The 27,061-nt window shown below is 42.1% G+C and overlaps 1 protein-coding gene across 4 annotated transcripts in view; it reads left to right on the top strand.

Moving 5' to 3' along the window:
• Positions 1 to 22,408, top strand: part of rabgap1 (RAB GTPase activating protein 1) — a 66,563-nt gene extending 44,155 nt beyond the window's left edge. For all 4 annotated transcript variants that reach the window (XM_075456441.1, XM_075456440.1, XM_075456439.1 and 1 more), the window contains 13 exons: positions 1,936 to 2,049; positions 3,589 to 3,663; positions 4,159 to 4,284; positions 4,596 to 4,739; positions 5,474 to 5,515; positions 5,891 to 6,019; positions 9,836 to 9,928; positions 10,875 to 10,985; positions 11,326 to 11,430; positions 12,186 to 12,269; positions 16,416 to 16,487; positions 17,642 to 17,842; positions 19,746 to 22,408. In XM_075456441.1, the coding sequence (XP_075312556.1) occupies positions 1,936 to 2,049; positions 3,589 to 3,663; positions 4,159 to 4,284; positions 4,596 to 4,739; positions 5,474 to 5,515; positions 5,891 to 6,019; positions 9,836 to 9,928; positions 10,875 to 10,985; positions 11,326 to 11,430; positions 12,186 to 12,269; positions 16,416 to 16,487; positions 17,642 to 17,842; positions 19,746 to 19,868 (1,419 nt within the window). In that variant the 3' untranslated portion in view covers positions 19,869 to 22,408. The remainder of the gene's footprint in view (positions 1 to 1,935; positions 2,050 to 3,588; positions 3,664 to 4,158; positions 4,285 to 4,595; positions 4,740 to 5,473; positions 5,516 to 5,890; positions 6,020 to 9,835; positions 9,929 to 10,874; positions 10,986 to 11,325; positions 11,431 to 12,185; positions 12,270 to 16,415; positions 16,488 to 17,641; positions 17,843 to 19,745) is intronic.
• Positions 22,409 to 27,061: the final 4,653 nt, after the last annotated feature.

Here is a 27,061-nt window from a genome sequence, read left to right as displayed (position 1 = left end):
GGATTTTGTGCCTTTGGGCGAGGATTAAATACAGATTTGTCTTTCGGCAGGTTACAGGATGCTGAAAAACATTTGGAGCGGTTTAAATTCCTAGACTAACTGTTTCCCTTCATGACTCATTGTTTTTTTTTCTCCTTATAAAGTCAGATGAATGTGACCCACAGTCCCAATTTCACAGCCACTTTGCCTCCTGATGCTGTGTGAAAATATCATAAGAACATATTTTATTCTCCTGCAATGGTTGTCTTGGGGTAACATTACTTATTTAAAAGATATTTGTTTGAAATACACTGATAATCGATGACATAACGAGCAGCGATTAATCTTCGAGACTAGTTTCTACATAGTGATCTGTGTGTGTGGTATTTCCTCTCGGTGGTGCTCTGTCATCACAGTGGAGGGATATCCCAGAGAGGTTTCCCCTGCCTTGTGTATGTAGCGCATGCAGTTAGTGTTGTGGTTACACCTCTGTTTCCAGCTTACATTTAAAATTACGTCTAGTACATTTTTGCCAGTGCGTCTTGGTGGAGGAAAACTCCTCCCTACCGTTTTTTCCTCGTGCCCCTTTTAAAATATTTGTGGTGACGTTGTTCTGCAATCATTTCACATGTAGCTCGCTAATGGTCCCAAGAGGATAGGATTGGTTATTCTCTTCACTTTTACTCACGTGCACATGTAAGTTTAACCCTCGTATTCTTGTGAAACAGCTCAACAACCACTATGGTTTGCCAGGAAACTTTATAGAAAAGTCCAATCCACTTCATGGTGAACTCCTTTGGTATGAATCCTGCTACTACTTTCTTCCATACTTTGACCTTTTTTTTCCACTAAACAGTTCATTCAAACTGAAGTTAATTGAAAGTGATAGCAAATCACCAACTGAAGACAGATAAATGGATAAGTAGAATACTTTATTCATCCCCAAAGGGTAATTCTAATGTTGCCACTAAAAGCATTTGGATGGTAATAGAGTTATTATGAATATGTTAGTTCTGTGGCATTGTCAGTAAGCTGGACATGCATTTGGGTCTGCTATCATGCCTGAACCCAAGGCTTTTCCCCCTTTCTGTCAATGAGATCACATCATTTTTTAGTAGAGTAAAAGAATGGACGTGCACAGCAAAGCAGCACTCTTCTTTCCACATCTCGCAGTACCGACTTTTTGAACAAACATATCTAAAGCACTTCTGCGAATGAGCTTTTCTTTAGAACACTCCGCATAAGTTGCTGTTGTTAATTCTTTGTCATCCTATTATCAGCCCGATGTTTCACAGTACAGTCCTCCAGTCTTTCAGTCCTTTTTTTTTTTCCTATCAGAAGACATCTTGATCTCTGTGAAGTAGGTCAGTGTGTCACAGTTTATTCCTTCCAGAAGGAGATGCACGTTGGTGTTATGTCACAAGTAAATTATACAAACCGAATTTGCTTTTTAGTTCCAATATTTGTAAGCATGTTATCTGATACGCAGATTTTTGACAGATTTCCAATTTTGATTTGATTAACAGAACTTCCGGAACCCATAATCTCTGTTTTTAATTCAGGTGTATCTCCACTGCCTCGCCCTCAAATGTCTTTTAAAGTCTTGTCAGTGTTTTTTTGCTGGTGTTGTATGTATCTAAACTTTTGGCAACACAAGAATTACTTGTGATGTTCTAAAACTGATTAGAATTAGAGCCGAAATGAACACTTATTAGAGGGACATGTGGCTGTGGACAGTATGTACGGTAGAAAGGAACACTCTGTGCCACCAGTTATTCTTTCTGCCCCGCTCCTCTGTGTACTGTTGAACACTGACCACTGCTGGGTCTCCTTGGAATTTTTCTTCTCAGTGACATCCAATATAAAAGATTCATCATGGACCCCTGGTTCTCTTTCCCTCCGTGCCTCCCTTTATTCACCGTAACTATTCTCTCCCCTCACCTCTCTTCCTTCTAGGAGTCTCCTCAAGACAGCGCGATCACCAGGGACATTAACAGGACGTTCCCAGCTCACGACTACTTCAAAGACACTGGAGGAGATGGCCAAGACTCGCTTTACAAGATCTGCAAGGTGGGTCTTCGGCTCGAACAAAGGAAGCTAATTTTTCAGTCAAGTCCAGGCGGTAAATTCTGCAGTCATAAAAACTCAAAATTCAAACAGCGTACAAATTACTGCAACAGCTGGATGCCAAATGGGGTGTGAACTGTTTAGAAGCTCAGCTGCAGAAACACATCAGCAGCTTGTCTTCTTCATGTCGCTCCACAATAAGGGGCCCTTGTATTTTGGATTTAATGCAAAACTAACATTTTTTTTGTCCATTTTGACAGAATTCTGGTACAGTACATGTTCTGTTTGAGGCTGGAACTTTGCAAACTCTAAGGAGCGTTTGCATAAAGATTAAAATCCTCAACTGCTGTAACCACCGGATCTGTTGCACTTCAGATATCTGATCAATCAACACAGTCCACTCTAATACTGATTTAGGGGGACTTTACATGAATTTGTAAAGCCATGACAAATGTGGGGGATACCGTATTTACTAGTTTCTATGTCATTTGAAATATTTGTACTTTTTCAGAGAAGGCAGTTGTGACCGACTCGTAATAGAACCTTTATTTTTACTCAAAACTGCTTTGAGATGGGGTCCTCATTTCCAGTAAAGCTGAGCACATATATGAGTAACTGAGGGTATACTCATTCAAATAAAACACCTCGAGAAGAGAAATGAGGTAAATGACCTCTCTAAACAATAGACAATGCATTTGAGATGTAAAATGAGAATGATTGTACTAAAATGAGATATTTTGGTGGCAGTGGTGTTCACTGCTACAAACATAAGGGAAAAAAAAAATTACACCTGCATGCGAGATCGAACCATATTCCCTGGGATTCAGTGTAATTAATATATAAACGACCTGCTTTACAGTAGGTCTGAATGTTTGTAGAGCAGTAGTGCGAGTTGTCATTGATGTTCATTAATTAACACTGCCTCTGTCGCCGGCTGGTTGAGTGGGTTCATACCAGTCTGTCTGGAAAAACGCAGTAATCAGTCCTGTTAAAGTTACTAACATCTTGCAACCTGCCACACAAAACGCTTTGGTCATCAAACCTGTGCCCTCAGGAAAGCCAACTTGTACCGTGGAAGTGGGAGCTCAGAATCTGAACTTTAACTCCATATTTAGTATATAACAGTAACCCGTGTAGCCTTAAGTTTTGGTAAACATAACCTTTAGAAAACGATAACTAGGAACTGTGTAGCGTGAACACACACACGTGTAAACATATAGATCTGTAATCTGTCGTGAAAAGCTGACTGCAGTATTCTTCCAGTTTTCAGTTTCATTTCATTCATTATGTATAACTCTAGTGAAGGCATCCATCTCTTCACAGACAAACACCTCCTGAGGTGCGGTTTGAATAATTCAGTGGCCCCTCCCTTTCCTGTGTGTATGGATTCATCTACACTTTGTCCATATGACTTGTAGTCATTATTTGGGATTCTGGTTCAGTAGGCCACTGCAGCCCTTTTTTTTCTCATTTAAAAAAAAAAACTTTTTATTGTTCCTTTACTAACTGAATGTCCGTTTGCTGACACACTCCCTCCAATAGGCTTACTCCGTTTACGATGAGGAAATCGGCTACTGCCAGGGACAGTCCTTTTTGGCTGCTGTGCTGCTGCTGCACGTGAGTTGACATACCAGCAGAGGCCAGAAAAATCCCAAACATTTCAAACAATGTCAAGAGCCCAGAGGGACTGCTGTGTTTTCGTTTGACCCTGTTTAATACGGGAGAATTGTCGGGGGTTACTTTCATGCCTTATGTCTCAGAACTCAGCTATAATTCTGATATAATATGTAGAAATTTAAGAAACACTTTGATTATTTATGTAATTTAAGTTCATAAGCATTTGCCATCTTGATGTGGTTTCTTTCTGTTCCTGAAGTCCAGAAACATGTCAACACTGCCACCTTGTGGAGAAATGTTGTCGTTTTAAAAAAATATATATAATTGGTGGATGGTGTAGATCTGCAAAGTAACAACAATTTAAGAAGCTATTGTAGAACATATGGTAATTTATTAATCTTCTCCTCTGTATCCAGGGGTCATCTAAGCTAAATGTGAAACCAGAATCATAAGTGAATGAAGGTACTGACTGATACATGTCTCGGTTTTCTTCAGATGCCAGAGGAACAAGCCTTCAGTGTTCTGGTGAAGATCATGTTTGATTATGGGCTCAGGGACCTTTTCAAGCAGAATTTCGAAGATCTGCATTGCAAGTTCTTCCAACTTGAGAGACTCATGCAGGTTTGTGTGTCACATTTTCACATCTCATTGTGCATATTTTAGACTGTTCACGAAACCTCTGACTAACAACATGTGTTAGATGTTATCTCCTCATTTGAGGTACTTCTGACATATTGGTTTCTTCTCCCTCCAAAATGTTGTTGTATACCTTTTCTTTAATTCATTTTCTTTGTTTCCTCTATTAATTTACATCTGAAACTTCTTCCTGTCCACCGCCCCCTGCTTCTCTACCACAATGTCCTCCCATCTTTGTATTTTTTGTCCTCTTCTCACCTCTATCTGCTGTTTTCTTTCCCTCTTGTCTTCATTAGGAATATATTCCTGATCTCTACAACCATTTCCTGAATGTGGGTCTGGAGGCTCATATGTACGCCTCTCAGTGGTTCCTCACCCTCTTCACAGCCAAGTTCCCCCTTTACATGGTGTTTCATATCATTGACCTGCTACTGTGTGAGGTGGGTAATTAAAACTCTTTAGTGATGACAATCCACACGTGTTCAGATAGACTTTTTTGGCATTTCTGAGTCATTTTCACATCAAATCAATTGAGTTGATTTACTTTTGCTACACGTATACACACAAGATACCTTTAAATCAAGTAGAAGATGACAAATAATTCAACCGAAATACAGTGGATTTGTCCTTAAAAGATGGAAAAAATATGAAATACAGTAATAGTGAAATTTTCAGTGATACAAGATTAATAATGAAAAATTCTAAGGGTCACAAAAAATCAGAAAAAAGTTCACGCACCTGGAGGATCGAGAGAGCAGAGTTTGTGACATTAGAATTTGGTTTCATTTGAATTTAAAGGTCTCTACCTTGTAAAATCCACTTCTTATTGGTCAACTGTTTGATTGGCACGATGACGCTTGGCGGTGTAGAACTGTAATAAAGGATTATGAGATGCATGAGATAATTGTCGGAGTGTCGGAAATTATGGATAGACAGAGGAAAACCTGCTTCAGAAAGGGAAAACTGACCTTTGTGTGTGGTCCGACGGCACCAATAAAGGCTGTGCGTATCCAAATGTCCAAAGCTTGTAAAGGTGCAACATTAGCAACAAGTACTTCACTGATTTATGTAGGTTATTAAGAAAAATTCTGTCAAATCTTGTCATTATTTGTAACCATCTTCAAAGCCAGCAGCACAACAAACTATGTTTTTGTTCTTTGTTTTTGTGTCTCAGGGAATTAGTGTGATCTTCAACGTAGCCTTGGCACTTCTGAAGGTAAGGGTAACCTACACAAAGATTAGTTCACACATAAACACACACCAGCACTCAGAATACAGAAACAGATACAGAAACAGGTCGACTCGGGGGAGCAGGTGAGACGTTTGTGCTGAAAGCGGGGCGCATGTTCTTTGTTTTGGTGAGTTTTGCTCCAGTAATAGTTTCATCTATAAAAGAAAACCTTAGCTGGGTTCTAACCTGTTCTTTGTCATGTCTGTCCTTCTGTTCTTTAACAAAACACAACACTGTCGTAATTAATTGTGTCACCTCTGGAAATTACTCTGTGTGAGAGCTGAGCTGTTTTGGCTCATATCATTAAAATAAATGTCTAATTGGGTATTATTTTTGTTTCTTTTTTTTTCTTTTCCTCAGACATCAAAAGATGATTTAATCCAAGCAGACTTTGAGGGTGCACTGAAATTTTTTCGTGTCCCAGTTCCGAAGAGGTACCGCTCTGAGGAGAATGCAAAGAAACTGATGGAGCTGGCCTGTAGCATTAAGGTGAGTTCTGAGCAAATCTTCTGAGACATATGATACAGCTAACTATTCATTCTTAGGTTGCATTCAGGTAGTCTTCAACTGTGTGTGAGAAAGTGGATGTCTTCAGAAATATCCAGATAACCTCAAACTGTGCTGAATTTGGATATTGGAAACGCAAAACAAAAATGAGTTCAGCCAGCATGTCTGATCATCACAAAGTGCTTAAAAAACACTTTTTTAAAACACGGAATCTTCATTGTCCAGCAGTACTGCTCAGATGCCAGTAGGGGTCACTGTTGTACTTATTCTAACAGATAAAATGAACTCACACGCACACCACCAGATGCACCAGATCCCTCTTTTAAGCACTCACACCTGCGTCCTGACCTGTTTTGAACAGTCTGGCCCAGTTTGAAGGGCCTGACTTTGAAGATAACTTTAGGCAGAACATATTTCTTTGCACAAACTCTGTACGGCAGCCAGCATGAAGAGAGATTTTAACTTTTTGCTCCTCAGTTCGAGAGGCAGGCAGCAGGGAGCTCACACTTTGAGGTCCATCAGCAAAGAAACATTTGAGAGGTAAATGAGAAGTAACTGAAGCAGCTGTGCAGTTTTTAAGATGCTTCAGTGCTCATCTTGCTCAACTGTAAATCATGATGGGCTCAAAAAGGCCTCCAAGGCAATAGGAAAATACCCAATGATTTATTTATGGATATAGGAGCAGAAAATGATTCCAGGAAAACTGACCTCGGCGCCTGCTGTAATGTTGGGAGGCTAATCTGAGGCTTGGCTGTCACTATAGTGGGATTAACTGACCGGATTACTGTTGGCCTCATTGACTGATGATGCTACCTTCTGATCGCATCACATATCTGTTTCTATGGCAGAAGGCTGCAGTCTTATTCACAGCTTCGGTTCAGATTGGTCATATGTCATGTTATGCATACTGTATATTTTCCACATTTTGAAATCTGTGATGGCGCTCAGGCGGATGGTTGCTCAGATTTGAGTGATTAATGTTTCTCTTTTGGTAGATTTTACTCATATAACAGTGGTTGATGTCATCATCCTAGTCCTTAATCCTTTGAGTTTTTCACTTTTTCCTCGCCTGTTTCATAAACCTTGTGATGTAAGTAACACAAATTGCACATGATAATCAGGATTGTTGTGATCCTCTCTAGAAGTTGCCTTGCTAAAGTTCAGGATTAATTCCACAAATATCTGGACACTGACACAATTTTCATTTTATTCATTTGTTTATTTTGTTACCAATCCACTCCAATCCAACTTTATTTGTTAAGCGCTTTAAAAGAACACAGTGGGCGGTCTGTGGTGTAGTGGGTACAGCAGACGTCCCATGTACAGAGGCTATAGTCCTCGCTGCAGCTGGCCCCGATTCGAATCCCGCATCGGACGGCCCTTTGCTGCGTGTTATTCCCCCGCTCTCTTCCCCTGCTTCCTGTCTCTCTCCACTGTCCTATACAATAAAGGACTATACAAAGTGCTGTACAGTATAAATAAAGACATCATAAATAAAAGGTTCACAAGAAATTGCAATAAAAAATTAAATAAAAATAACTTAAAAAGTAAGAGCTTGAGTAAAAAATAATAGAAACAATACAATCAAATTTAAATTAAATAAGATAAAAGTCAACGTCTCACATGGTGTTAAAAGCCAAGGAAAAAAATGCTTTTTCAGGAGGGATTTAAAAACAGACAGAGAAGAGGCCTGTCTGATGCGCAGAGGCAGATTGTTCCTAAATTGTGGAGCTGCAACTGCGAAAGCACGTTTTGGCACACTCGGGAGCAGCTGATCAGCTGACCTGAGAGAGCGGGTGGGTGCATATGGGTGAAGAAGCTCAGAGAGGTAAGCCGGGGCCATTGAGGGATTTAAAAACAAATCAAATCATTTTAAAATGGATCCTGGAGTGTATGGCCAGCCAGTGGAGTGAGGCTAAAATGGGGGGAAATCATATTTTAGTGCTTAAGTTATTTAAAGGATATAAACTTACCTTTAGGAGTCTTGGCATTCACATCAGAATTAGAGAACATTTTTAATCACAGTTTTTTAATAAGAGGAATCTTCTTTCTCTGGGAATCAAAAGTAGTCCAAGCCATTGATTTAAAGGCTGTTTCAAAGACTGTTGTAGGCTACTCTTACCAATTCATAATATAACCATCATATTGTAACTTTAAAAGGGTTAGGTAAACAATAAGAAGAACAAAAAATATGTCGGGGTCCAAATATACGTGGCTCTAATTGTGTATCATAGCGACAGTGGAGCTGAACGGCGACGTGAGCCCTCATGATTGCAGCCATACAATAGGTCATAAGAATTTAATGCTCACGTTCAGGTGAACGTGCGACAAACGCATGCACACACTTCAGTCAGTTAAAAAAGAAATGTTCACACGGCGGTCCAGAGGTCAGGCCGGGTCATCCAGGTTGTCTCAGAGCAGGGTTGTTACATCTTCCCCGTCCTCACATCCGCCTCCTCTTCACCTCTAAAGTTAACACATGCAAACTCTGTGGAGTGTGTGGAGGTTTTGTTTTTCCTGGGAGACTTTTTTTTATTTTCCTGACTTTTATTCCTCATCATTCAGTGCACACCTCCATATCTCTGTGCAGTCAGGTTCATGCTGTGTGTATGAACAGAGAAGTGCTCATATGTTTGTAGACACCCACTAAAGTATGATCGGTCCAAACCATGTGACATTCTAGTAATTGTGTTATGTTGAATTTATTATTAATAGACTTTTTAAAAGATGGTTGCACTTGAGAGCTGTGGATGTTCTCCGTTGTTAATCGCTCCCCTAATTAGTATCTTCCGCAAATCCAGCTGTCTCTGTGAGAGAAGATGACAAAAGGAGATGGATGACACTGCTCCTGCGCTCAGTAACCTCCTGAACTTCTCCTCCTCCTCTGTGTGTCTAATTGACGGAGCAGGGTGTTCCAACCAAATACTCTAAGAACACAGACACACAGTTCGAACTGAACCAGAGACCACAACCAGGGGCTGCTGGTAAACGAGCAGCATTAATAATCCACAGAATGGACGAGCATCTCTCAGTTTGTGGGAGTCGGTTCCCCCTGTTCACGCTTAAGAATGCTGTTTGATCTACGATTAATCGAAGGTGCTCCGCTGATCCCGAACTGTGTTTTAAGATGGTGTGTTAAATGAAAGTTCAGCTCTTTGGCCTTCAAATAGGACTTAGATGAACACCGTGTGCTTAAACTAACACACAGTTGTCATCTTTTGTGTCTTCATTGCACTCACGTTAATGTTATAATCCCAGTGCTGGTGGAAAAAGAGTGAGCTTTAGATTTGAACCTTTTTAACCTCCTTTTGCAGCAGTAATCCTATTTGATTCAAACTGGCACGTTGAGGTCCAACCATACCTCTATTGTTTCAGCTTTTGATTGTCTTTGGAGATCTCATCATCAGCAAATCCTTCATCTTCACAAAAACCGCAGTGTTTTTGAGTGTTAAATCTAAATGGCTCAGATCCACATTTTCCGTCATGTTTCATTGAATTGTCCTCAGGCTGTTTTTTTTTTAACCTTCTAAGTCCAGTTGGCACCCTGAGATCAGGGGGTAACAGTAAGGATTTCCCAGCGTTGCGGTAGCTTTTCAGCTAAATGTCTGAGCCAAGTAAAGATTGCAAATCCCGGCTCCTTGTTTATAGAATATTAGAAAAGCCCTCCAACTCCAGCTACTTTAAGTGCATCAGCCCTAAGGCGGGTGAGCTGGTTTCGATTTCCCTTCCCTTCCTTCCTTCCTTTCTCATTATGTCTAAGCACCAAGCATTTGTTTTTGGACTCTCTTTGCCCTAAAGATCAGCCAGAAGAAGTTGAAGAAATTTGAGAAGGAGTACCACACCATCCGGGAGCAGCAGGAGCAGCAGGAAGCCCCCATTGAGAGATACGAGGTACCCTTGTGTGCACATTATTATTTGTATTTTTATAATTGATTATGATTAACCCTGATTGAACTAATTTACTGTCCAAGCTTTAATGTTTCAGTTTCATTGAACAACGTAAATTGAGTTAGTAGGTGTTGAAACAGCCACCCTCAGATCTGAATATACTGACGCTCCTTTTTCGGGGTGAAAGTAACTCAACAGCAGCAGCAAACCTGTAAACTTCATATTCTTTCAGTCGCGGTAAGGTTGTAAGGTGGGTCGTGCACGGTGCAATATCCATCAGTCCCAGTTAGAGTTTTTGTGATCCAAAAGATTAATCTGAGGACATTGCTGTTTGGGGGCATTTTTTTCTAATACACTCAACCACTAAGCCAGAAGTCAAATGCCAGGTGGATAGAGTTGAACAATCATTTTAAAAGTACAGATTCTCTTTTATGGGCCTGTGTTGGTTTAGAAACATGAGGAATGTTTGTGTTATTTTCAGTGCTGACATTCAGCGCATTTCTTTTTTGAAATGAACTTCTTCACTTGAACTCGTCTGTTGCTGTAAATGATGGACAAACACGTTATGTCCTGTTGAACGTTATAGACGCCTCTTCCAATGCAGCGTCAGTGGGCTCTCACCTGACCACAGTGGACTTTTGTACTCCTGCAGTATTTCATGTGAATTATTCCTTTCCTTTAGAAAGTTCTGGGCAGTTTACACATTTATTTGAACACTTTATGACTGACTCATTCTCTCTGCTCTGCCCTCTCTTCACTTTACTTCCTCTTTCACTTCTCTGTGAATTCTCTTCTGTTTTAAAATTCAACACTTCCCTGCCTCCTCTTTGTCTTTTCATTCCTCTTTCTGCCCTGCTCTTCTGTTTTTTGTTTTCCTTTGGAATCTGTGTTTCCTGTTCTCTTCCCTCTCTGGTCTTTCTATCACCTCGCTTTCACCTGCTCTGTCCAGCGGGAGAATCGTCGTTTGCAAGAGGCCAACATGCGTCTGGAGCAGGAGAACGACGACCTGGCACATGAATTAGTCAGCAGCAAGATAGCTCTGCGCAAGGACCTTGACAACGTAAGCCAAAGAGAAGGAATATATTTGTGTAATTGGGTGTGACTCTTGACTTGCCAGAATACAGGACATGGCGATGGTTGAGCAAGAACTGAATTAATATGAGGCAAAGTAAAAGCACGAGTTTGTCTGTATTTTGGGTCTAAACCCACACACCAGCTTGAGTAACCCAACCTCAAAATGTCTGTGTGTGTGTAAGGCACAGGCTGCACATTTGTGTGAAGGATTTTTTCTTTCTTCTTTCGACCTACCTTGAAAACTAGAGAGAAGTAGGACGCGTCTAACTTTCAGTGACCTTGTCAGCATAGGGGTCTTCTGTCCTGTGTGTGTGTGTTTGTGCCAGGCCGAGGAAAAGGCAGACGCCCTGAATAAAGAGCTGCTGCTGACCAAACAGAAACTTGTGGACTCGGAGGATGAGAAGAGGAGGCTGGAGGAAGAATCTGCACAGGTTAGAGCACCTCCGTCTTTAAACTGAGTCTGTGTTCAGAAAAACCTGATGTCTACAGCGTGGGTCTGTCCATCAAAGCTCCCAAAGCTCTGGTTGTAATCCGCATCAGCTGCTGTTCCAAGTAAAGCGCCTTTTTATCGATCCTGTGGACCCGCAGCATGGGTCTGCATGTCTTTTGATTAATCAAACTGTTTTTGAAAAGGAAAACATCAATTTCTGTTTTTGTTAGTTGTCAACCTTTCTACATACAGTTGATCCGTCTTTATTTACATTTTCTTCACGTAAGTGACACTGTGTACGAGATCTTTGATACAAGCTGTTGAGGGTTAACCTGTCCGAGCCTTTAGTTTCTGTGTATTTGTCCATTCTGCCTTTTCAGTTCAGTCACGGAGAGTAGTCCAATGTTCACTGGGAAAGTCTGTTTGATGTTTTTTTTTTTTTCCTTTGGTTGAGCAAAGAATCTTTGAGACAGACGACAGACCTGCTATCTTCTGTTCCTGTGTGTGTTCACTGCTGTCCTCCGAATGTCTCCTGTCTTGTTGAGTGTGTAGGTGTACCTTTGAGTGATTTATGGGCTGGAGTTGAGGTTGTGTTAAGGGCAGGACATTGCCATGAGCTTCTGGACTGCCAATACTTTTGTGTTCTTTACATTTCGTGGCAGTCACATGATCCCTAGGGCCAATAAATCTGCTTGTGTTCTTTTTTTTTCTGCCACATTCACGGTTTCGGTGTGTCTTTTTCTCTTTTCCCCACAGCTGAAGGAAATGTGCAGACGAGAGCTGGATAAGTCTGAATCGGAAATTAAGAAGAATGGTTCCATTATTGGGGAATATAAACAGGTATGCACCACATGCCGAATAAAAAAAAAATCAAATAATAGAGTTGATTGCTTCCACTTTAGATGGGATAGGATAATTATCTGGTGATATCCTATTACTATTTCGTGAAATCAGGGGGAAGTGTACTGTAAATTGTGGTGCCCATTTTTCCCAGAAACAAAGTTTTGTGAACTTCGGTTACACAACCTTTTAAACCCATCAACGACTGGCTTTAGCTCCCATCGATATACGGAACGCACATGAAATCACGATCAATGCAAGAATGCGTTTCCATCTGCAGGATTTTGCATTTCTCATTTTTAAACATTCGGCCAACACACATTCGATCTTCTCCAGTTGTGGAACTCAAAGATTTAAAAGGAAAATATCAATAACTGTTGTATTCTTCAGTGACTTCAGATGCCAGTATTATCCCCAATATAAGAAATCCAATCTGACAGGTGTTCTGTGCACCAGTCTCTGACATTGATTTGTTGCATCTTTGAATCACCTTCCATTAAAATAGAAATCCTTTTAATTGGAGGGTGTACGATGCTTTTGTTGCACGCGCTGATGCTGTCAAATGCCTCTTCCAGCACTTCAAATCTCTGCTCTAACTGGGTCATTCTGTAACCTACTCTGTCTTCTTTCTAAGACATCAGTAGCTTCCTTGGTTGTTTAATTACGTTGCTGGAGACTATAATTCTGTTTCTCTCATTTTCCTTGTTTCTGGTAACGTTCCTCAAATGGTGATACAGTCTCTTTTGAAAATGAGATGGATTATCCCCCAGTATTTCAGCCACATAAACACAGCACAGGCCAGGAATATGTCACGGTTGGTGCTCTTGCTACTATAGCTTTTATAATTTTGATATTTGGTGTAACCATCTCCAGGTGCAAAGTAGTTGAATAGTAGCAGAATACATCACAAGCTTTTAAGTTTTAGAATTCTGCAGGCTGATGATGGCCAAAGATGAATAACTCCTGTGTTTTAAAAAAATTTTTTTCATAAGGATACAAATCCAGAGAGCAGAAGCTGCCAACATGTCCGTATAGCAGGAAGTCACTGCTTGAATCTTAGTCGATTTATGTCACTTTTTGATGTTATAAGTCAACCAAGGGAGCCTTACCTTTGGAATTCTTCCTCACACTCCGCCTGAGTAGCATCAGCATCCCCACAGTGTCTACATCTAACACGTTAGTTGATGGCGGGTTTGTTATTTATGAGGCAGTTGGAGTGCAGTTTGAGTCTCATCAGTTCTGGATGAGTTTTTGGATATTTAAGGAATGAGCCTTTGAATACATCCGCCTCACCTCTGTGTCTCATGTGTCTTGTCGTTTTAGATCTAAATTCTCATCAAGCCCTCCCGATTCCAAGACAAATGAGACGCGTCTTAAAAGCCATCAGTTTTCTTTCGTTCATCTACTTTGAGAAGTAGAGATATCCCGTTTTTCCAGACCGTCTCTAAACCGAACCCATAGCTTTGATGATTGAGCCTGTGAGCGTTTTTTTTTTTTTTTTTTCAGGCTCCATCTGCCTGAATTCCTCTTCAGATCTCATCTTGTCACTTAATGTTTAAATATAAACTCACCAAGATCAAGTGCCATTCTCATCAGCACAGGGATCTTACACAACAGTCCACCTCCTATCCTCTGAGTGGAGGCATGCAGAAATAGCAAAAGACTAATTTAGAGTTGGGCCTTAAGTTCACCTGTGCCTAAAAATACTGACAGTAGTCCGGAGTTGACAGGGAAAAGCTATCGCAGAGGAAACTGTGTGTAGTGTGATTGAAAGCAGCCTCAGATAGCAGGCTGGCAGTTGAGATCTGTGCTGAGCAGAGCTAAGTGTGAAAATGAGGCCTCGTCAAAAAATAGTATTTTTTTATGACAGGAAAGAAAGGTGGGGGGGGTGAGAGATGCAGGGAGAAAATGAACAGAAGTTTGTGGAGAGGAGAGGGAGGACAACGGCATTCAATCTGCTGGGACTGACAAGTTGAGGAATGCCCCAAAATAGCCTGCGCTGTTTTCCAACCCAGATAACTCAAATTATTCTTTAAATAGTATTTTCCTCTTTCACCGACTATGAACGGCACGTTTGTTTTTGTGTGTGGACTGAAGCCAAAAACGGCTTTGTGTGCTAATTGCCCCTCCAGCCACAGTGACAGAGAAATGCCTGTTGATGCATTGTAGTCCCTGTTGTTGTTGTAGTAGATCCTCTCATGCAAGCCAGGCCCGGTGACATGTGCTTCTGCTTGGGTCTCTGAGGCCCTGTTACCATCACAATTAATTCATTTACCTCTCAAAGTTTTGAGATATTTTGACTCTTGAACACAGCCTTGAGTGAAGGATCTTTTAGACTTTTTCTACGTTCAGCCCACCCCACTTTTTATAAAAAGTTAGAAATGCGATGAAGATTTTAAAATCGTATGTTTCACAATATGTGCATCGTAAGCGTGCGTGCATGCATTATTGAACAAAAGGAAAACAAGAAAGGGCTTCAGGCAGGAAAATGTAAAGCAGGCCTGGATAAATTATTCTGTTAAAAATGTTCAAATTAGCAGGAGCGAGATGGTTTTTGAAAGAATCCTGATAAAATAAACATTTTCAAAACTCAAATTTCCCCCAGGTCTCCGGCATGTTTTACTATCACACTAGAACAAAATCTATTATTAGTGTGACACAGCTGTGTTTAAGGAGGAAAGAAAAGAGCTTTGCATCCAGAATTTTAATGAGTTAAATAATCCTGGACAGCTTGCTCGCAGATGGTGTAGCCATAACAATTCATACCCTTAGATTGACTAGTTCCCCATGTTGCACTGGCTGGAAATCCCAACAGAACACATTGTCCTCCTCCTCACTACTCTTAATAAAAACCTGAGGAAGATGAAGGCATGACGTGGGATGTCGGTAAGCATGTTAAGATGACACTAGAAGAAAAAATTAAGAACTTAAAAGGGCAAAATGTGAGCGTAAGAAGGGGCAAGTGGTCGGCTGCGTTGAGGGAAAGGTACAGAAACGGTAGATGAGAGCAGGTGAAAAACATGAATGGATGGTGGTCTTCTGCTCAGCTGAACATGCGCAGCTCTTAAGACTGTTCTGAAAAGGCTGTGAGAGAAGAGCAGCCTGCAGCGAGCTGGTCACCATGTAGCCTGAGATATCCAGAGGCAGCCGGAGAGGTGCGACGACCCGATCGGGTTACTGTCGTCAATTTCATTTCCCAGTTCACCAATCAACTAGTTTGGAGGTGTTTACGTGGGATTTTTTTTAATGTTTGCCAGCAGTAGCAAGGAGAACACAGGCTAAAAATCTCCTCTCTCATTAACATCCTGTAAAATGTACTGCAGACACGGACCTTATGACACCACTAATTGCCTTTAAGTTAAGAGGATGAACTCCACAGACTGAATTACTAAGAGCCTTAAACAGAGTTGAGGAAGGGAAATACCGGTTAAGTGCTCCATGGTATGTTCAGTGGCCACTGGTTGAAATCAAAGAACAACCCCCCACCACCACCCCCTTGTGACTTGTGATCAAGTCTTAACAGTTTGTGGCTTTATTTCACCCTCTATGTTAGAAGATTCTGCTTTTTTTTGGCCGTTTGTGGACCAGTTTATGGATTCTAGGTTTTTTGTTACATGTCTGACGTAGTCATAAAAGCTCTTCATTGTTGCTGATTTTACTGAAGTCATAAGATCATTTGTTCATTGTTCACTATAATTCATAGGAACGAAAGCTGAGCCGTTCATGTATATTAGAGAGAAACACACTCCACTCCGAGCCCAGTTTGTTTGCTGCTTCCAAAAATAATCGGATGTTCAGATCATTCATGAATATCGCTGCGTTTCAACGAGTTGTTTTTTTCTCTCTTTTTAATGATGTATTAAAGATGACTGTTCGTGCTGAACAAGTTGCTGTTGATTTCATGATGAAGGATAAGAACTGTTTAATCATCCAAACACAGCAGAAACTGCATGCACTTCTTTCAGCTTTGTACATTATGTGATTCATCCTACCAGCGCCGTGTGAGTGCCTCCAGCTGGGCGGCAGCGCAGAAAAGCCTTAACTTAAAGAGCCGATATCGGCTCAGACACCGTCACTGTCCATTGATCCGAGCTACAGTGGCCCATCGAGCTGACTAAACTTCCGGTCTGTTTCTGTTTCTTATAGATTTGCTCCCAGCTGAGCGAACGACTAGAAAAACAACAGACGGCCACCCGAGCAGAGCTGGAGAAAATCAGAGTAAGTCCCACACAGACACTTTGCTGGAATCACTGCTGTGTGCATTCAGGCGCACGCTGCCTAGAGTAGAAGGCGGTGATGGGTACAGAGCTACACTTTTAGCTACAAATGTTTATGTCTCTATTAGTAGCGTTCAGCCACCACAAATAGTCATTAGTCCTGAGAGAACGAGTCTCTCAGGATTGTGACACTTCTGAATGATCTCTCATTTTAGAGACCCCTCATTTCACAATACTCTTGAGGAAGTTGTTACTTCGCCGTAGTGCGAGTTGACCACCCACGCAATGTAACAGAAAGAGCCATAACATGTATTCAAATAGAATTTTCTGATCTGAACACATCAGAAAAGTGAATATCTGAAGCACTCCAAACAGCTTACATGATGCGGTCACCGCTGAGCTTCTGTATGTTCAGAAGAGTGTCGCCACCTCTTTGTCTTTGCTGACAGTGAAATGAAAGCTTTTTGTGAAAGAATGCAACGTCAGGCCAAGACACTTGACTTCCAGCACTCGCACACATGTTCCGCTGGCAGCTGGACCGCGGCTGGGAGAACAGCCATTTTGGCAGAAAGCTCCGACAGGGCTGCTCGAGCACGAGTTGCAGCTTCCTCCCATCTTCTTTTCCTTCTCTTACTTACTGATAGTGGTTCAGCAGTTGAATAAATTCTCATAAATCGCAGTGAGACGTGATGAAGTGGAACACTTGGGCAGTGAATAGTGCATAATTGTGAGTTTTAATGAGGATTTTTCAAATCGCAAACTTACGTAGTGTGTCACTATGATTTGTATTTAAAGGGACATGACAACCAATTCCAGCCCAAGCACTCTGCTGCTTCATTAAGGCTCTCATCCACTGCAGCAGTGATGAGGCTAGAAGCATTATCTATAATTAGTCATCAGCTTTATGCTCAGTCGATGGTTTGATGTAAATGTGGTTTTAAAAAAATGTTTTTCAAGCGTCGCAGTCGACTGTTAACGTCGACTGTAGTTAGACGTTCTGCGGGCTCAGACACTCCGATCTTAGAATAATGCCAGATTGTTTGAAAAGAAAAGAAAAACTTGCATCTTCATTCCCCCCCCCCACCCCCCCCCCCACCCCTCTCTAACTTGCTTATTTTTTCTTCCTTTCTCACCTTCTGTCAAATCCCCCTGTAGTGTAAAGTTGAAGGCTGCGAGAAGTGCAGCAGTCTTTTCAACAAAGAGGGCCGTGTGCGGGCCGCGGTAACCACGGCGCCCGCTGGGGAATCTGAGGAGACGGATGAGGAGAAGGAGGGTTTGAAGAACCAGCTGAGAGAAATGGAGCTGGAACTCGCCCAGACCAAACTGCAGCTGGTGGAGGCCGAGTGCAAAATCCAGGTACAATAATACACAGTTTTGGCCCAAAAATAACTGCATGTACACAGCTGCGGCCGCAGAGCAATGGGGGGAAAAAGGGAGAATTTACAGTGTCACCTTTTTTTTTTTTTTTAAGAACACTCCCAAGCAAGCAGGAGAAGTTTGGAAGTAGTGACTTTTATGTGTAGAGCTGAACAATATCACACTTGTTGAGCTGCCGTCAGGACTCCCCTAATTGGAATAAAAGCCAATATTCATACAGACCTTCAGTCACACTGAGGCTGCTATACTGGCCTCTGTGGCTGCTGTACTGGCCTCTGTGGCTGCTGTACTGGCCTCTGAGGCTGCTATACTGGCCTCTGTGGCTGCTGTACTGGCCTCTGAGGCTGCTGTACTGGCCTCTGAGGCTGCTGTACTGCCTCTGTGGCTGCTGTACTGGCCTCTGAGGCTGCTGTACTGGCCTCTCAGGCTGCTGTACTGGCCTCTCAGGCTGCTGTACTGGCCTCTCAGGCTGCTGTACTGGCCTCTGAGGCTGCTGTACTGGCCTCTGAGGCTGCTGTACTGCCTCTGTGGCTGCTGTACTGGCCTCTGAGGCTGCTGTACTGCCTCTGTGGCTGCTGTACTGGCCTCTCAGGCTGCTGTACTGGCCTCTGTGGCTGCTGTACTGCCTCTGTGGCTGCTGTACTGCCTCTGTGGCTGCTGTACTGGCCTCTCAGGCTGCTGTACTGGCCTCTGTGGCTGCTGTACTGGCCTCTGTGGCTGCTGTACTGCCTCTGAGGCTGCTGTACTGGCCTCTGTGGCTGCTGTACTGCCTCTGAGGCTGCTGTACTGGCCTCTGAGGCTGCCGTACTGGCCTCTCAGGCTGCTGTACTGCCTCTGTGGCTGCTGTACTGGCCTCTGAGGCTGCTGTACTGGCCTCTGAGGCTGCTGTACTGCCTCTGTGGCTGCTGTACTGCCTCTGTGGCTGCTGTACTGGCCTCTCAGGCTGCTGTACTGGCCTCTGTGGCTGCTGTACTGGCCTCTGAGGCTGCTGTACTGGCCTCTCAGGCTGCTGTACTGGCCTCTGTGGCTGCTGTACTGGCCTCTGAGGCTGCTGTACTGGCCTCTGAGGCTGCTGTACTGGCCTCTGAGGCTGCTGTACTGGCCTCTCAGGCTGCTGTACTGGCCTCTGAGGCTGCTGTACTGCCTCTGTGGCTGCTGTACTGGCCTCTGAGGCTGCTGTACTGGCCTCTGAGGCTGCTGTACTGGCCTCTCAGGCTGCTGTACTGGCCTCTGTGGCTGCTGTACTGCCTCTGTGGCTGCTGTACTGGCTTCTGAGGCTGCTGTACTGGCCTCTGAGGCTGCTGTACTGGCCTCTGAGGCTGCTGTACTGGCCTCTGAGGCTGCTGTACTGGCCTCTCAGGCTGCTGTAATGGCCTCTGTGGCTGCTACACAACCAACACATTTGACAGCCTTTAAGAACATTCCAAGGATAATGTCGTTATGAGGATCCTCTTTGTCACCGCAAGCATTACAGTATGTGCTGTTGCTGCAAAATAATTGCTTTAATATCTAAACTACCTTCCTTTATGTGACAGCGTTACCACCATAGAACTCAAATGAGAGGCCATAGATTTATTGTTATGACTTGCAGCAGCGGGGACTCAACGAATCAAAGACTTTCTATGAACCAGATGCGGTTAAAGTGAAAAGAAGTGGGCTCGACTGAAGTTGCTAAAGAAATGAAGACACTGCTGTGATCCTCAGTGCAGTGAAATGTCTGTGGAAGGTTTAAGAGTTGTCGGAGAACTTTTAAACACAATTCTGAAGCGTTTATAAAATGTCATTTCACGGAGGTAAAGCTGAAGGGCGAAGTGAGGCAGAGCTGTGATGTTTGACTTTAACTTTTTCTTCTGCTCTCATGTTTCTTCACCTCTTCGATCAGGACCTGGAGCACCACCTGGGTCTGGCTCTCAATGAGGTGCAGGCGGCCAAGAAGACCTGGTTCAACCGAACGCTCAGCTCCATCAAGACCGTCACTGGGACCCAGGGCAAAGAGACCACTTAACCCTGATCACCCCTCCTCCACCTAATTTTAACTAGAGCATGTCCTGAGCTCAGTGCAACTCATCACGCTGAAACCTCCGGACCCCCTTAATGTAACCCACCGGGCCATAACTTTAACATGAACATTAACCGTAAAGCCAGAGAGTCTTCTCTGCAACAGGCTGCGTTACTAGTTCCCCCCTTATCCAAAATATCCTTCCGTTTCCCCCGCCCCACCTGTCCCGAGTTAATCTCCCCAACCCAAGTCTCCCCCGTCCGCCCCACACGACTGCAGCCGAGCAGTGCTGATGACAAGGGGTCGAAATGCAAGAAGAAGTACAGCGATACCACTTCCCCCAAAGAAGCTGCGTGCTTCCGCCAGCCACAGAAAGACAACTGTTTGAGAAGAGGAAGAAAAGAAAAAAAAAAGGAGAAATGCTTCATTTAATTCTGTCTGTACTGCTGATATGAAAAAACCCACAGAGGGAAGGGGAGGACATCAGAACTGTACCTGTCCTCATGGGATGGAGAAGAAAACACTCTGTCCTTCCTCACCGCTCTGTGTGCTTCCCCCTCTAAACTACTGGCACAAAACAACAAGTCCCTGTAAATCTTTTCTTTTAGGTACGAGAGCTAATAGGCGCCTTTTCAAAAACCGAGCTTTTTCTAATTTCTGTTGAACAATACCTTTCTTTTTCTATGTATGTTAAAAAAAAAGTGCTTATATAAAGAGGATGTTTGTGTGTGTGTGTGAGAGAGAGAGAGTGCTTCTTTTTGTGTGTTGGAAGGTCTGCGTGTTCATGTTTGTGAGACTGAATGTGAAAAAAATATCTGAAAGCATTAATAAGTGTGTGTGTGTGTACGAAGCAGAGAGCTTGTGGAAGTCCAAGGGAGAGAAAAAGCACTAAGGTTACGAGTGTGTGCATGCATGTAAGATTGTCTTTGTGTCCCGTAATGATCTAATGTGTACATGAATGATGCTAAAGAGAAGTTTTCTGACAAAGCCTTGATCTGAAGGTTGATAAAGAAGATAGTGATGGATATGAATATGTAATTTATGGGGATTAAAAGCTGTTGTGGTAACCAGCCGCAGCGTTAATGTTGTCACATGGAAAAAGGAGGAAAAAAAACAAACAAACAAAAAAAACAACAAACACTTGAGGCTTGTTTGGTTTGGATCTTCCTGCACAAACAAACTTAAAAAGCTCAAAACCATACAAACCTCAGTGTGTATCACGCTGCCAGCGTATGCATGCGAAAGCGTTTGAGAAACCCAACAGCGATGCAAGTCAGAATGGAAAACACGGGCAGGCAAACGGAAAGTTGTGATTCCCGCGGCACTTAAAGACACCACTAAATCCACCTCCTTGTTCTGGTCACCAGCTGCTCTTTTGACCTTTGATGTTGGCTGCCATGATTGTGTTTAATGCTTTCTTTGGCTACAGCAAACACTGAACTACAGTATAAGACAAACATATTTACAGAAAGTCGTGGTGAAGAACAAACACTTTGCTGCTCAGCCTGCATCTGAAACGGATTAGCCATGAGCCCCCCCAAACATGCAGAAAACGGCAGGAGGTTATAGGAAGATAGAAAAGATTCCGGGGGGGCTTATTAGTGCATGTCGACATAGTTGGTCTTTTTTGTCTCGGATGCTGATGATGAAAAACTTTGGGGACGTGGTTTGTTAAATGCTACATCATTCAACACCTTCTGATTGACTGGTAATGGGGTCAAAATTCAAGGAGTTCAAAGGGGGATCGATCGACTTGATCTAAAAAGAGAAGGGCGAAATCCCTCTGAAACGTTCCCGATACCTCGGCAAATTCACGCCTCAAAGAAGACGTTACTCAGCACTGAAAATATTTAAACCGAGGTGCCGATGGAGTGCGAGCACACTGCTGTGGATGAAGGGCTCGTCAGCAGCAGAGGTGTGACAGCAGGCACGGCCCCGGGCCGTCAGGGCCGTGTCATCGGGGGGCCAAAAGGGCAGGTCAAACGGTCGGGCGCTCTAAATCTTGAAAGAGCTTACGTGTGCGTGTGCGTTTTCATGCTCTCGACTCTCGGGCTCGACAGTAATCCAGTTGCTTCTCATTTACCGTTTGAGGCTGGAAAGGGTCGCGCTACTTTTTCCGGCCTCAGCATACGAACCGCTTTCTGTAAATCTGCAACGAGAAAAGCGGAGTCTGATGGGCGTTGACGGAAAGGAGCGTCCCTCTGAAGGCACTGGGCTGTAAATAACGAACATTTAAAAAAGAAAAAAAAAGAATATTGAATTTTTTTTGTTTATGATTTTCTACTCTGTGACTTTAACTAATGTTGCCTACCTGTACCCACCTACCTGCTGCTGTGCTACAATTTAATCCACAACTTTTTATGTTTTTATTGTTTTTTTTTTTCTTTTGCTCAAAGCTTCTCAGTCGCACTGCTGTTTGGTTAATTAAACGCCAAATGTAGCTTTATCATCCAACAATGAAAAACATTATCAACGTGTGGAAATTGTAATAGAGTAGACTGCATTGTGTATACTTCATCAGTTTCAATATAAAGATATCAACACAAGAGTTTGTGTCTCTTTCTGCTTTTACATCTCCTAAGTATGAGAAAAAAAGATATTCAAAGCATCCCTTACACTCGGATAAACAAAAAAAAAAATTACAGATTTTAAAGATCTGACATTGCAGACCAGGAGAGGAGCCAAATGGAAACGCTGGAAAGTAATCTGAGCACTTATCTCGACACCAAGTTGAGTGCTTTTAGTACATCTAAAACCAAAAAGCTGAAGCTGTGAAGAGAGGGCCAAGTACTTCCGCAGTGCACGGTCGTCATGGCAACATGAACAATGATCATGTTCAAGGAGTGCGTTTTATGGGGCAAGCTCAGAAAGGGGTCTCGAGTCCACGGACGGAGTTTGGTGCCAAAGAGCTGCCGAGACGCGGTTGATTCTTTTGACTGTAAAAGAGGGACATTTTGGAAAGTTCGGTTTGATCTGAAGATCATCGACACGGTTTTTTTGGTATAAAAAAATTTAAAAAATGGAAATAATCCCATATGGTAATTGGTCCCGGAACTTTGACTAAACAAGAATTATTTGAGGCGAATAAACTGGTTTTCCAACATTAAAACACCTCAGTTTTTGTTTGATGATCACACCAATTCAGACAATTGTGATGGGGAAACAAAATGTTCTGAATAACAAGTGAAGTTTGCTCTGTTAGTTAAAAGAATCAGGATGGTGCCCCATAAGGCTTCATTTGACCACTTCTCTATGGATTTAAGGGCTCTTAACAGCTGCAGAAGAAGCTTTCTGCCCAAGATGCTTTAACTATTTTTGCTACCATGTATACCTGCGTGCTCTCTTAAAGAAATGTGATGTGATAAGTGTCAAAAATAGGACACTGATCATAAAAACCGCCATCTGAGCCACGGTGCCCTTTGCTTTCTGTCCCACATCAACACCTTCCCACCATCGCTTTCAGTGAGAAAGGAAACTCTTTTGAGGCTTCTCATGCAGCACATTAAAACTTTACATTGTTGGCATTGCCTTTTTATCTATCTTCCGTCTCTTGAGTTCAAAAGTAGCATCTATTTAAAAGGAGAAACTCTTGGGTTCCTCGCCAGCGTCTTGTGTTGCACCTGAGAGGGAGAAGGAGATGCAGGAGAAGGGAGCATGCTGTTATAATGAGACTTTTCCAAGTCACCCCTCTGGAACATTTCTCTAGCAATCCAAACATATAAATAAACCCGTTTCTTCCGGCTAATTATCTCTTGAGAAAACGGTCTCAATTGGTCAGACACTCGAGCTTGATAGGAATCAGTTTGGCTCCGGTCCTGTCGCTCATCTTCTCCCTCACAGAACATGCATCGTAACATATGGCTGCGTTATTATCTGTGTCAAGGATGAGCTATTTTCTGCCTTGCCCTCAAAATGTAAAAATCTAGAGTGTGCGTAGATTGTGTTGGATGTCTTGCATATATCATTTGGAGTGTTTATAACTCGGTGCAGGCACATAAAATGATCACCTCCGGTGATGACGGCCGGTGGGATCTTGGCTCTTTATCTGCCGCCGGCCTCAGACTGTAAAGCAGCCGTCGTGCCGAGCTGGAGAGCTGCTACCTGCAACGGCTGGAGGTAACAAGTGTCAGCATTATGCAATCGGCTTGTCACACTCTCCCCCTCCTCCTTCTGTACCGAGTTACAGAGCTATAAATACGACGAGAAGGCAGCAACAACGCAAAAAGCTGAGATGGAATGCTGATGGATGAGGTGGTCTTGGGTTGCTGCTTGGTTCGCCCTCTGGTGACGTGCGTTTATGTGAATGTGCACCGGGGCAGTAGTTTGTAGCTGTATGGACCTCAGAGCTGACCTACAACCTCTTGAACTCTCCAACACCTGACATGCTGGCTAAATACACACATTGAAACTCAAACTCTGGCTACAAGCAACTTTAACAGGTTGATATTCAGATGTGAAAAGTGTCAGGGCAGTGACCTTAATTGATTCATCTAAAGATTGTCGTCTAATCAATTAACTGATAAATTGATTGGTGTTAGTAAATGTGAAAAAATGTGTTTCCCAAAGTTGGCAACGTCTGATGACTTAAATAATAATATAAGACGATGTTTTCAGAAAATATGTGCACTTGCCTAAAATCTTCATTGAATGATTTATTGACGATCAAAATGTTTTTTTTTCCTCTTTATTTCCTTTTACTCATAAGAACATTATGAAGAGAAGCAGTTCCTAACTATACAACGTAATATAGTCATTCAGACTATACTTGGTGAAATGTTCTATATGTTTTCATATCGCAGATTGTATAGCAGCATTTGATATAATCCATCATATGGATAAGTGAAATCCCAATAAGACAGTTTTTATTACCACTAAAGCTTTTTACAACCTACTTGTATGATAACGTTAAAATTTCTTGAGATCAGTCTTTTCCACTTTTGCTGCATTTTAGTGCACTTTTCTCACACATATGTCATTCAAGGCATACACAGAAAAATGTTTACATCAACTGTGTGGTGTCCACAACTTTTCTGAAGTTTGTACAACTTAAAAAATGTCCAATGACAATGCTCCCCGGTCACCAGTGGTGTTCCTCAGGGCTCCATCCCGGAGCCCTCCTTTTTCTAATTTATTCACTTCCTCTTATGTGGAATACACCCACCTTTACCCATCCACCAAACCCGCTTTTATTCTCCCCCTCTCCTCCTGCCTGGCAGAAATTAAAACCCGAGTTGCTCCCAATTTCCTCAAGTTGTGACAAGTGGTTTACCCCACAAGCCCATCCATGAACTCCAACTGGTCCAAATCTCTGTTGCTCACATTGTCACCAAAAATCGTCTATCAAACAAATGACTACTCAAACAATTTCACCGGCTCCTTGTCCGATACGACATTGACTTAAAGACTATCTTCACTTTTAGAGCTCTCCATTTGGACAGGCCTATCTCACATATTTCCACTTTATCCCTCTTTTAAGATTCACAAAAATGTTGTTTTTGTTTGATTTTATTTACACTTTTAAAAGCCTTTTATTGACTGTATTTGCTTGTCTTAACTGGGGCAGGTGTCCTCAAACTGTCTGAAAGGTGCTCAAAAAATAAAACGAATCATATTCCGAATTGGATTCAGGTTCAAAACATGCAAGCGCAGATTTTAGAAACCAAACATTCAGAGAATTAAGGTTACTTACCGTCAGTTTTCAAAACCTCCATGGTATAAATAGATATGAGGTGTTGCTCAGTGTTTGCAGGCTTTCAGAAGCTGGCCAATCAGAAGAAAGCTTTTGAGAAGGTGGGTTAATTCTCTTACAGGCATAAGACGTTCAGTGCTGTCGCCTATTAAGAATAAAGTTAAGTACGAGCGTGTCTGCCCTATGAAAAGAAAGGAAGACACCAAATATAGCAGTTTAATTATATTTAATACACAATTTGAATATTTTCTCGGTCTGGTTCTAAAGACACCCACACACACCTTTTCCACTTTTATTACCTCATTTGGACAGACTGTGTGGATGTTGTCTGTTTGTAGCGTTGAATCTCATTTGTCTCATTTATGTCTCATTTGCTCTAGTCAAACAGTATTAGCCTCCACCTGCTCAGGAGAAATTCTTGCTTAAATTACAATTTCACACTCCTTCGCTGTGGCCAATTGTTTTGCTATCACTATCTTTGTGATAAACAGTCGAGCCTGCAGCTGTTCTCAGGGGAGAGAAGCCATCATTATCTGAATATGTGACATCTGGTTGTTCAAACTGTTGTGAGAGAAAAAAAAAGAGCAGCATTCTGGGACATTTGCGAGTCTTGAATGTTTCATTTATGTTTTTTATCTAGTGACCTTGACCTATTTAAGTTTCTTTCCTTCTAATATATGAGTGCAGTGTTCATTGGAAGGGAAGATTGTAAAAGAGAGTTCAGAAATGTTAAACTTCGTTCATTTAAATTTGCTGCTGTAACGAGAAAAGGAGGTTTGTTTTTGTTTTTTACTTTTAACCGGACATAAAATACAGCATCAGTTCTGAGCTGATGATGTTATAGAAGCAGATTTAAATTTTTTTTTTAATTTTTTTACATGAATTCCTTCTGGAAGTGCTCTGTCCAGCTTTCACATTCCAGGAAACTAATCTTGTTTGCATGCAGGTCCTTAACAAACAACAAAAGACCAGTTTGTGGAAACATTGCTCCACAGTGCTGCTGGAGGTTTAAAAAAATTAATAAAAAAAATAAGTACGTAAATAAAGCATTTGTAGATACTTCATCAATCCATTTATTTGTGTTACTTTATTTGTTTCCACTGAAATTATGTCACCCTTTATAGGAGTTATGTTAACTATTCATTTACCAGGAAGCTTCTAATGGAGGCCTGAAAATGAACAGATAAAAACAGATCATTTATCTCACATCTGTATGAAAACTAATTATCAACTAGAAATGTATAATCCTGACGACCTATGCTGTCTGAGCAGGCCATGACAATGACAGTGAGACCTTACAGCCAAGATCATGACTAATACAGTCAAATTAATTTGTCATTACAATGTTTTCGTCACTGCAAGCAGTCTTCTGTTCGCAAAATATAAATAAAAACAGATAAACCAACACATTTGATAGGAACAGGAAAAAAAAACAACTGCAGCTGGCATCCACTAAAGAAAAATGTGGAGAGCTTTTATTTAGAATCTTTGCAGCAAACAGCCAAAGCTC

The sequence above is a fragment of the Odontesthes bonariensis genome, chromosome 22, assembly GCF_027942865.1.
Source record: "Odontesthes bonariensis isolate fOdoBon6 chromosome 22, fOdoBon6.hap1, whole genome shotgun sequence".
In the NCBI taxonomy this organism is placed as follows: Eukaryota; Metazoa; Chordata; class Actinopteri; order Atheriniformes; family Atherinopsidae; genus Odontesthes; species Odontesthes bonariensis.
The sequence above is the reverse complement of the archived record's forward strand: the minus strand, read 5'-3'. Positions and strand labels throughout refer to the sequence as shown.